We start from the raw sequence: 12233 nt of genomic DNA, 5'->3' as shown, positions 1-12233 counted from the left end.
AAAAGGACAAATAATCATTATCCATAGTATATCTACCTACGAGACATCACTGCTTCAATGGTTACAGAACATGACGATTAACCGCTGCATTTCACGTACGTCCGCTACCCCCACTTACTTCGATTTGTAGAACGAGACAGCAAGCATCCTGACCCTTCGTCATCAAATTATGTAGCTCAAAACCTTGTATAATAATAACCTATACATGGTAATTAATTTAAATATGTTACGACGGTACACACAGGTTTTATTTCCTATTTGATTACAATATTTTTTCGAGCACACTGTCAAATCTTCTATCAAGACAAATCCTTTCAATGTGTGCTGCCTGTCTGTTCAAGTTATTTATCAGCTTGGCTTTAACCTAAATACGTTCATTTTTGTTATTTCAGAAATTTTACAGAAAGCTGTTTGTACCTTGGAGGTGGTCCATTTATATCAATTAAATATCTCAGTTAAACGGATAGCTCGATGTATTAAAAATATACGTATTAAGTCCTAACTGTTTTATGACAAATTCGTAATAATTTGAGCAATTTACTTTATTGATAAATCAACTGTAAAAACATTATTGAATCATTAAATATCAATGACTTTTGAGAAGGCTTCAAAATTTATACTACCTCAAGTAGATTTGCTTAGGCATCCAAGATTTCAATCATTATTTTTTTTTACAAATTACAATTCAACATCCCAACAATAACTTTTCATTAAGAAAATTTCTCATTGAAAATATGCTCAATGCAAACAATTGTACTTATATGTGATAATAAAATAAATGCAACTCAGAAAATATGTCAATAACTTCATGTTTGTTGTGTACATGTATTTTATTAATTAGCTGATTTGGACACTTTGAATAAGCCTATTACTTAGTAATTGTTTATCGATTCATATTTAGTTTACAAGCTGTTTCAGTGTTTATAGACTGATTGGGTTTTTTAAAAATGGGATTTATAAACTTTTGGGATAAATGTGCTCGTTATCAGACTATCACTGTACTATATGTGAAAATTATATTTGAAATAATCTCAGCGATTGAAATTTAAATAATTCCAACGTTTCGTCCAGCTAACTTGTCTGGACTTCTTCAGGGTAATAATCAAAATTAAATTTTAATTTCAATCCCTGAGATTATTTCAAGTATAATTTTCACATACAATGACTTCTCTATACTCGGCGCCCAATTTCTGTCAAACTATTCGTTATAATCTTGACGAATATTCGTATATATCACTGTATTGTTTTTAAAAGCATAAAATTTTCTACTGTTTGTGGATAGATATATTGTGCTCGTTGCATTCAAATACTAAGAACTTTCATGTAAAAAGTATCTGGATTTAATTTTTAACTGATAACTTTTATTGGAATTCAGGTATAAGTTCTGTAATATCTTTGAGGTGGTGATGAATGAAAATGTGAACAGTGCAGTAAGATAATATTTTCCCTGAGGTGTTTCATTAGATACTATTTTCTGGTCATTTTTTAAACCAAGGTTTGCAGTCGGAACTGGACAAGAAAATACTGCATTCTCATATGCAAATGTATACTATGGTAGGATTGTTAGTGGAACGTATTTACTAAGTACACCTCCAAATACTCTGTTTCAAGCCATACTTTTCACATGGAGGTTAGTGTTACCACAAATTCTCTCAAGCCCAAGTTGAATGGGGTTTAAATATGGGACTTAGTAACTGGAACTTGCGTGCCCTAACCTACTGACCATATCTCCACCAAGGTTTGAAGTATTATGTAACTCCTCTACCAAGTAGGTAGCTATGTACTTTGCCTTGAGCCACACTACTCATCTGACTGCCACTGATATTACTTACCCGATATATAAATAGATGGAGCTTAATTTGAATCCGCAACTTGCTGATTGAAAGCTCTGGTTGGTACTAGAGCCTTTAATGACACATTAGTTATCATTTAAAGCATAATGTCACAAAAGCTGTAGCTAAATATTTCATCGCCACTAATCTCAAGTTAGTATACAGTTCCATCAAGTTGTTTATACGATTACATTTTTACTGAGAAGGGATATTAAACTCAGCTCATCATAGTATATATATTACAAGATAATGCCTCTACTTTGTTTTTTTTCCATTCTTAGTGGACCACATTTAGTTTATCAGAATTGTATACATTTTTGGGAATATTGAATCGTGAAGAAAGTGATTATCGTAGACGTATTGAAATGAAATATGAAATACGCAGGAAAGAGATAAAACGTTTAATGGAACTACATAATAATAAATTTAAATCTTTAGACAAATCATTCAATTGTCAATTCAATTCTGTTACTTCGGATGTAACCACTGTAATTGCTGAACGATATGAAAATGAAGAGATAACTAAACAATCATGCGATGAAAATTTGGAATTTAATGCCTATTCTTGCATGGATTCATTGTCTGCACCGGTTTCGCCAACATTATTTCGTAAAACAAACAAACAGATAGATTTAAACGGTTAGATTCAGTTAAATTTCTTATGTTTAGTGTTTACTAATAACCTATTTGATAAAATTTGATTTACTGAGTAGTATATCTACTTTATATTAAACGTTGAATTATTCTTACCGTCAAAAAAATTTCTCGGTTAAGAAAGATTACCAACGACAAACAGATGTATTAAACATCATTGAGATTGTATATCATAATAAGGGTATGATTATTAGCTTGTTTTTAATAATAATAATAATAATAATAATAATAAATAAATAAATAAATAAATAACAGACGTATCCAGTACCATAAGATTTGTTACTGTAAAGAATTTTCAGCACCAACTGTGCAATATTGCAAAATATTTCCGCGTATCATGCATTCAAATTTTAATGACTGAAAAACATTTTTTGGAAGTATTCGCAACAGTGTTTATTACATTATTTGCAGTCATAGAAATAGGTGACTCAAACCGCACAATGATTCACTTGGTCACATTAGCTTAAATGAAAGAAACCGGAAAACATTAGGATGAAATCTGTCTAAATAATAATAATTAATACTCAGTGATAGCAGAATACGACTAATTTGTGTATGAATACGCATCTACGGCTTCCATGTTTATAATTTTTGTTAATGATTTCGTTAATATACAAGTACATTACTTTGATTATGAAATCTTTTAATTGATAAAAATGTCTGCCATACAGAATAATAATGATGATAATATTGTCTGTGGCAGTTTTCATTTCAACTACATCGAGACTATCCGAGTGAACTTTCAAACAATGCGTTTTTTGTATGGTTGTAACTGTGTTGATGATAATGAACGATAGCGAAATTTTTTTAGCGCTTTTTCGCTTGGAAGTATTGATTCAATGGAATCGTTTAATCAAGATCAAATCAATGTATTATATGTTAAATAATGAATTTTCGCAGATCATATGGAATACTCGTTTTAAAACTAATCCTTTTGAAGTGATCATTCGGTTTCCACATACGATACTTGATTTATGTAGAACTAGTTGAAAAGTTACTATACTTATAGCTGTGAGAAGAGTAAAAACATGGGTAAACGATCTCTAAGAGTCTTCCGTTATGTTGTCGTTTTGGGTAATATAGGAATTGCCTTCAAACCACATCACCTAAGTTCTTCAATCATGAACTACAATTACGTGGTTGTTCTCTATATATCACCAAACGGCTCAGATCATTATTCAATCTCTTCTTGGATGGAGACCGGGTTTTCTTCTGATTTCTCTTAGTCCTCCTTTCAACCATCCTTATATTAGGCAACATAGCATGCCTGAATGGTTGTTAACTGGGGACATGCAACACATCTCACAACCATCCTGACCGATGAATGTTTACAACTTCGTCAGTAGATTTGCCATTTTTACCTAGAACCCTAAATTTAAAGTCTGAGCTACTTATCTGGTAATTTCACCATATACTTTCAGTACCTTGATAACAACTGTGATCGCTTACTAACAGCTTATTCATTTCTTAAAGTTTCATAAATCATATTAAGCAAATTACTGTGGAGTATACTCACAGATGAACATTTAGCCTGTGCCACAGGTGTTACAAAAGGAATAGAGTGGTTTCGTATCCACGTTGAGATTTCGTCGGCCACAAACTCAACAGGAAGAATGAAAAAAATATAAGACATTTTAATTCGTTAAAACAAAAGATTCCTCTACTTATCATTCAATGTTTTTATTGTAATCCATCATTTTATGGTTAGTGTTAGATACGGTATTTCATGTTTTGAATTATTCATACCGTTGTTGGTTTGAAATCGATGGTGTCTTAGATTTCGTAACATTTTAATTTTTGTTACATACTTTTGTATGTGAAGATAGGGTATTATTGTGTTTGGTTTTATGCTGTTAGAGATTTGTTTGCACTCTCAGATGGATTTATTCTATCTTATTTCAGCACAATTTATTGATTGTTTGTAGACCATTGAAATTTGTTCAAAAAATCATGATATGAAAAAGGGCGCTAATAATGATGATAAGATATTTTCTTTAAAGTTTATATTTCCCACTTTCTTAGCTATCAATGTAACATATATTGTGTGTGTAGAACCAATTGACAATTTACAGTATTGTTTCTATGCTAATTTTAACATTTCTTTTGTTAGCTTGCATAGTGTTCGGTTTTAGACAAAAGGGAAATATTCATCAATCTTATGGTTATTGATTTGGTAAGCTATATCACTCCTACGCAACTGAAATGCACACACATATATATGCACACATTGAATTTACGCACCTAAAGTATTTCATTTCTTAACTTGTTCTGCTGACATTAAGTATAAACAGAACATCGATCATGGTTTACATTGATATCCTGAAAATTCTCGTTACTGTGATGTTCCATAAACCGAACAAGTAATATAAAAATCAGGGTGTCCCTGTTAAAGCTTGTCTGTATATGTTGCAAATTTGTGAGTTTATTTGTACCGATTATTTTTTTTATTAAAACGGATAAAAATAATATTGGTGTATAGTGTTCAGTTGATATATGTCAATAAGAGATATCATTTTAAAATTTGTCCATCTTCGTTCATCCGAACTTTCGAGAATCATTTTATCCTTTCACATATCTTTAATTTGTAATTTTAAATAGATTGATCATGTTTAAAAATATTTTAGATATCTCATGAACTGGAGGAAAGAGAGGATATCTCTACTTTCCACTTCTAAAAGTGAAATATAATACAGATCGTAAAGAATATTTAAATGGTCTTAGTATGTTACATTAGCCCTGATTTGTGTGTACTTTACATGGACATTAAAGTATCATGACATAAACAACTTTACTATTAGGTTAGTAGCAGCTTAGTTGGCTATCCACTCAACTTCAAAATATGTTTCAGGTTCTTGTTTTACGCACCTACTTTGGAAAACCGGATATTAGTAGTAGTATTATTAACCACCAAAGAAAACGTCCAGCTCAAAGACGAGAAGAACATGTACTTGTACTCAACCTCTGAAGCGATCCGTTAGACGTAGTTGAAACTTTAGTATATCTGGGTCGTTGTATGAGTTCCGATAATGGCGTCGGTGATGAAATTAAAAGTTAGAGTGACTTATACCAATCTGGGCCATTTTCAAGGTTGTCTTGATGTTGGTTTGATTGTAAAACTCCGGGTTTATAACGTGTCGTGGTTGGAGATGCTAGGTCCCCATAAACCACTTGGTAAACGTCTTATTTTTGTAACTTTATTTTGGACATTTGGATTTCTCAGTTACGAAGAGCATCCACTTTTACCTTCAGTTTGTATTTTCCGCTTAGAAGGACCTTAAATGTCACCGGTTTGTTTCCTCTTTTAGTACGCTATTTTGTAAAGTTTTCTAAGAACATTTTTGCAGGTTGCTTGTTCGTTCGTGCTTCCGACTGCTTGTGAAATATACATTTCCCTCTGTTGAATCTGGTCTTCTCTCTCTATTTAGTAGGGCTGAGAGCAGTGTAATTGTTTTGCTTATCCTGTTGTATTACTGACCGTTCGCCGGTTTTAGATTATATCGTAATCTCTTTAAACGTAGCAATCTTTATGAGCAGTTATGCTATATACTTGGAAAATCTGTTCTCTCTGAGTTGGTTATATTCAACGACTTTCTGTGTTTGGTAATCGTTGTCTCCAAAGGATTGCTGACATCCAGCGACAACACCACATTAGTAATTCTGAGGTTCGGCAGTTTGCGTTCCACCTCAATAATCACAATGTAACTAGTGTCACCATCTTGAAACACCAGTTTCAGTAGCTTGGGCATGTCGTACGGATTTATTCCAGAGATTTCCATATCTCTATTTGCCATTTTGGGGCTCGGGTGAATAAGGCAGAAAGGCGGTCAGTTTATTATATGGTGCCGAGGTATCAAAGGAGGCTGTATAGGACTAGGATTTGTGGGTCTATCTTGACTCGCTGGTTCAGGTCTTAGATACAGTGCATCTCGGTGGCTTTAGAAGTTATTAGACATAACTCAGAACAAAAACTAATGGTAATCCCGCCTTAATTTTCCTTTACATTCTTCATAAAATGTGGTTAGGACTCTCTTAATTGAAAGGCTTCTCCGTTGTATTTTCAACTGGACTATTATTATTATTATTATTATTATTATTATTATTATTATTATTATTATTATTATTATTATTGATGACTTCATTCAATATTCTATTTTTGATACGACATGGGATTCTCAGCACAGTGTTTCAGCGAATTTTCCTTTCTTGATCGATACTAATGATAGGTATTAAAATCTTGTAGTGATACTAAGAAATTTTTTGTAAGTCATTTAACCAGGATTCTTGAATTGCGACTACACCACAATTACGATACATGCTTAAAATTAATAGGAATTGAAAACAGTCAACCTTGCCAATTAGTGATCGCCAGTTAGATGTTAGCACTTCATGTATCGACATCTGAACAATGTTCATTCTTTTCAATGCATACTGCCAGCCACCATGATGTCTCTCATTGTTTTTTGTAAGTTATACAGAGAAACGTTGTGAAATTTTCATAAATGCGCAAAAACAGGTAACTTTTTGAAATATCGAGATGGCAGGAACAGGTATCCCATGTATTCAAACAGTCCCCCAGTATACACTACTTTCGTCGACTTTTATTCATTTATTTTTAATCATCCTCCACCTCTATGTCGCTCCAAGAATTCATTTCCTTATTCGTGTGGGGAATATTTATTTTTATTGCCTAGTTGTACCAGAATTTATGTGTATTAAATTAATAAGTACATGAAGGTCGTAATATTGTAGGCGATTTTCCCCCAAATGCCCTCGTACGGCCGAGAGTGGGGAAAGTTCGTTCTCACTCTCGAAATGCTCTCACATGGCCACTTGCATACAACCACTGCCACGGAAGTCCCACTCATTGCCTTCTCGCACCACAGGTGTTATTTACGTAATTGAGGGGACGAAAGGCGAATGTCCGGCGCTTTAACCGGATTGGTGGACACGGAGAGTTTACCTAGGGGAGTTGGAAAACCCTGATTCAAAACCAATGGTGCACATGGGCTGCAGTATCCTAAAAGAACAAATGGTGTACAAACCAATTATTGGTCACCTGCTACCATAGAACTGCATGATATTGCTCCACTACCTTGTGGATTAGACCTTTTGGTCGAAGGCTCCGGGTGTGACCTCCTAAGAAAACCACCTTCGGTCTGGGCACCCGGGCAGTATCACAGCCCTCACACATGTCAAATGAGATTTGTGTGATGCATATGTATTTGGTGCCTCCTTGTACCAATATCTATGTGTTCAAATAATAAATAATAATAAGAATATTATAAGATACTCTGTCAAAGTCATTGCATAGAAGGATTCTTCGTTTCAATTGTAATTTTTCCGAAATACATACTTTAAAAATACCTTCTGAGTTTCATATATCCGGTATCTTTAATTAAATGATTTATTAGAGCTCATATTTGAGTATATTTGAATTATAACTAATAGCGGAATCCGGACTGCACTTCTCGTTCTATTTGCGTTACACTGGCTGGATTTACCTACATCTTAGAATAATTGTTTGTATAGAAATTCGTACGTTATATTGATTGCTCCAAACCCTAATGAAATACTTAGTTTAGTTAATCACTAACTTGTTCAATAGGTTACGTATGAAGTTTGTTCTTCAGGATTTGTATTTCTTCGTTGGCATTCCTGTATTCCACTGCTAGTCACAATCTACGTATATTGGAGCTTGTAACAGAGAGGCTATATAAAGGTCTTTTCTCAGGATAACGTCATGTCAACAAAGACTGATCAATTACAGTCCTGGATTTCCAAAACATTAATAAAAACCCTTATATGTGTTCCAATCTGCAACTAGTCACCCATTAGTACTTCAACCTTACATTTATGTATAAAAGGTTTATTGATCCAACTCTTACATAAGTTTGTTAATTTTTGCTTAAATAAATCACGTATTCATGTGGTTATAATACTAAAACTAATCTTCATATAGCCCGTTTTCTCTTCAAAAAGTTTAGTTTTTCACGAGCCTCTTGCTTTTTTCTTTCTTGCCAATACATGACAGATTACAGATATATCACCAAAGTTTTAAGCTCCCATCCAGTTGTTTTTTTTTTCAAAATATTTTGAATCGAACCCTGTTGTTGAACACTTCGATACAATCATCACATTCCTAATTTATATCAGAATACTTTTTTATTTGTTAAGATTACATACACCTATTGAACCATAATTTGTTAGCGTTATGACCATAACGTACCTGCTAGCTAAGTTATTACATAGGTAAATTCACTTGTCTACAAAAACATTCACTCTTCATATATTATCTACACACATTATACTTATACACCAGAGCAAAATGTTAGTGCTCTACTGTACATAATTCGTAAAACCTAGAATAATGCACTGGTTTCATCATAGAAATCTAACACTAATCAAACTCTCCATGTTTTTGAATAATTACTTAGTGAATTATCCATCAGATTTAGTTTAGATATTTGTATTAATCGATGCTGTCCTTTATTTCGTTACTTTATTAAATGAGGATACAAGAACGTTTTTTTCAGGTTGATCTCACAGTTTACCTGCATATCTCTGATGCCTCTGAAGTTTTTGTGAATTTTTCGTTCTCCTATTTTAATTAGCCCAATTAATTAACATCTTTAAAAACCTTATGTTTTAGCTCTCAGATCATTCACATGACAGTCAACACTGTCATTTACACTGTAAATTTTTAAAGTTTAATCATTGTATATTAGTCTATCATAGATGTCAAAATAATCCAATCTAGTTGTAATTACGTTTGTTTTAGTATTGGTACTTTTCTTGATAGTGTAACATCTTTAGGTCCAAACGAATTCTTGTTTTTGAAGTGAATTATATAGATTTGAAATATTTGCAAGTGATTTGTTGCACACACGTACACATTCACCAAAAATTGTTTATATGAAATATATATCTACCGAACGATTTTTTTTTCAATATTTTTCTTATTAGATGAAAAGTCGATTTTACCAGGAGTTTCAAACTCACCAGATTCTTGTTCATCTCCAGAGGCAACACTCAATCGTAATACAATTAAGCACAGTCAACTTTCTGATGCTGTATCCACATTACCTCGTGTACCATCAAATAAAATCTCTGGAATATCAAATACTTCTAATAAGATTCCTTCTATATTCAAATCGTTTTCTAATTTTAAAGCTAAAAAAGCTGAACTTGCTCAACAAAAAAGATTAGCTAAAATGGAAAAAGCTCGTATTAAAGCAGAACAACAACAATGTAAAGAAAAAATTAAAAATCATCCACTTTCTTCATGGAAATGGCGTGGATTTGGCACACTTTCTCCGTCTAGTTCTTCATCAATGTCCCCTACTGGATTGTCACCATCATCATCACATCAATAATGATATATCGACTGCACTGCGTTGTGATCATATTCTTATTTATTTTTGTCAAGAAATGAGCAGATTATTTGATTACATACTATTTTCTGTTTTCTATATCCTCTCTACTTCATTACATAGTGTCTTCCAGTTCAATTATGTAAATATTTACTTGTTTTTTTAAAGTCTTTTTCAGGCACGTTTTGTTTATTGCATCAGACTTTTAGATTTTTATCAAACTTTCCTATGCTTCCTTCACTTTTTCCCTTGCTCGTTTTTTTTCCCTCTGTCTATTTTAAACTATCTTTATTTACTCCATTACAAGCACCACAGAGGCCTTTTATCATTAAATGGATTCTTTTTTTCCTTAATGCACAATAATAAAATTCTAGTCTATTTATTTTGTCCAATAAGTATTTCTTTTTTTCTTTTCAGCAGCAAAAAACCCTGTTTTATTACGTTACAGTTCAGGTCCAGTATATACGAAGCGAATTATTTTCTAGAATATGATCAATCATGTACAATAGTAATAATGATAATATATTTGTTTATTATTATTGCATGTATGTGCATGTACCTTCTTTGTTTTCAATAGTTCACATATTAGGAAACATATAGATTGACATTACCAATTTACAATTATTTTCTTTTCAATTTATTTGAAAATCACTCCAAATATTCATTCATTTTTAAATCTTCATTTGGACATGTTTCAGAATGTTTTTTTTTTTAATAAATGAAAAACAAAAATAAATTCTCTTTTCATATAATAATATGTACAATTTTACATAGATAACCAAGTATAAAAACTCAGCTCTTGATTATATGGAAGTTATGAATACTTTTGAAAAGTAGTTCAGTTTTATTCTTCTTCCTCTTCATGATGTTGGCAATAGATTCACTGGAAAATAAATCCTGTACATCCAAGTGGATATTTTCTTCTTATTATTATTATTATCTATTCTGTCATATTAAATCTTCACTTTGGTTGGCAAGTATAGGTGTACATTAAGTTTTATAATCTTCAATGAGTTTATGACTATAATCCCCAGGTTATCAACTGTTAACTATAACTGCTTCAATTTAGGTGGTCATTGTGTAGCACAATCTATCCGTGTTGTATTTTGGTAACTGTCGTGATCAGACATACGAACAAAGGGATTGCAATATGGGATGTAACTTAACTAGATACATCAACGACTAATGCACGACAACATTTCATCTCTGTCTACCCTATATAAGTAAAAACAAAGACAGGACAATACCAGAGAGCTTTTATGTCTCCAAAAAAGGTAGTATGGTATTTTACAAGAAAATAATCAATCGGAACAGATTTCAGATGCGCAAATAACAATAGTAACTTATTTTGGCAATGATATTGATTTGGGCTAGCATCAATAGTCCTCACTTTTTCTAAATTGTTGTACTACTGCCTAATATATGAACTGGTGAATTCCTGTATAAAGAGCGGGCAGAATTCTCAGGAAAAAATGAATTAACTCTACCTCAAGACCTCTCATCAGCTGTAAACAACATAATGTCAGACAATAACATGATGATAAGCAATTGTTTGACATCGGTTAATGAGGCTGAGTTGAAGATTTAATGCGTGACGGGAAATCATAAGGAGTAAAAGGTTCAAGATATATTAATTGAAGTCGAAAGGGACGGTTGAATACATAAAAGAGTAAATCACTTAGAATAGGTGAGGTAAGCATTTATTTACCAAAAATTATAATAAAAATGTGGGATTACATAATCATAGTAAGAATAAGTGGATGCATCATCAATTGACATGAATAAAGGCGGGAATCAAATTAATGAGTGAATATTGACGGAAAGGTTGAAGTGTGGGAATGTAACAAGATTATCTGTGTGCAGTTATACTTATCATGACAAAGGAAGACTGATCTCGGTTTTCTGTCGGAGTAGTTTAATGCCAGTAACCTTTGCAAAATGAAGTCCGAGTGACGCTTGCTCATTGTTAATTATACGGAATGCCTTATAGTACCTGGTCTTGGTGAGGAACTTTAAAGTAAAATAACTTCATTTGATTCCGCAAATGTTAAACGCAGTAGTATTGTTTCTCGTGAACTATGTTAATTTTCGGCATGTTCATATTTTTGTTAAACTTTTTTTATCTACTAGGTCATCATCTTATATGTGATAATAATAGACTTTATATAAGCTGAAGTATAACTCCATTTCTTAATCTAAAATACAAGCTACATTCCCGATTGGTTATATACTTACAATCAATTCTACCGATTACTTCATAGAATATATTTCATAAGTTTCTATATCAAATGTGATCACTTATCTATATTTTATTGACTGGATGTCTAACTACATCTTTTCTTAACAAAAATATAAAAATTATTTTTCAAGAGATATC

General features: G+C 32.3%; 1 protein-coding gene across 2 annotated transcripts in view; it reads left to right on the top strand.

Annotated features, from left to right (window-relative positions):
• RASSF5_1 (Ras association (RalGDS AF-6) domain member) overlaps nucleotides 1–12117 on the top strand; it is a 30530-nt gene extending 18413 nt beyond the window's left edge. The window contains exons 4-6 of one of the 2 annotated variants that reach the window (XM_051214446.1): nucleotides 28–95; nucleotides 131–2471; nucleotides 4597–12117. Coding sequence is in view for 1 of the 2 variants with exons in the window: in XM_051214447.1 (XP_051067619.1) it covers nucleotides 2114–2471; nucleotides 9450–9859 (768 nt within the window). In the remaining variant the exon portion in view is untranslated. The remainder of the gene's footprint in view (nucleotides 1–27; nucleotides 96–130; nucleotides 2472–4596) is intronic. The other variant, XM_051214447.1, reaches the window with a different exon arrangement.
• Nucleotides 12118–12233: the final 116 nt, after the last annotated feature.

This window comes from Schistosoma haematobium, chromosome 2 (genome assembly GCF_000699445.3).
Source record: "Schistosoma haematobium chromosome 2, whole genome shotgun sequence".
Classification (NCBI taxonomy): Eukaryota; Metazoa; Platyhelminthes; class Trematoda; order Strigeidida; family Schistosomatidae; genus Schistosoma; species Schistosoma haematobium.
This window is presented reverse-complemented; position numbering and strand designations above follow the sequence as displayed.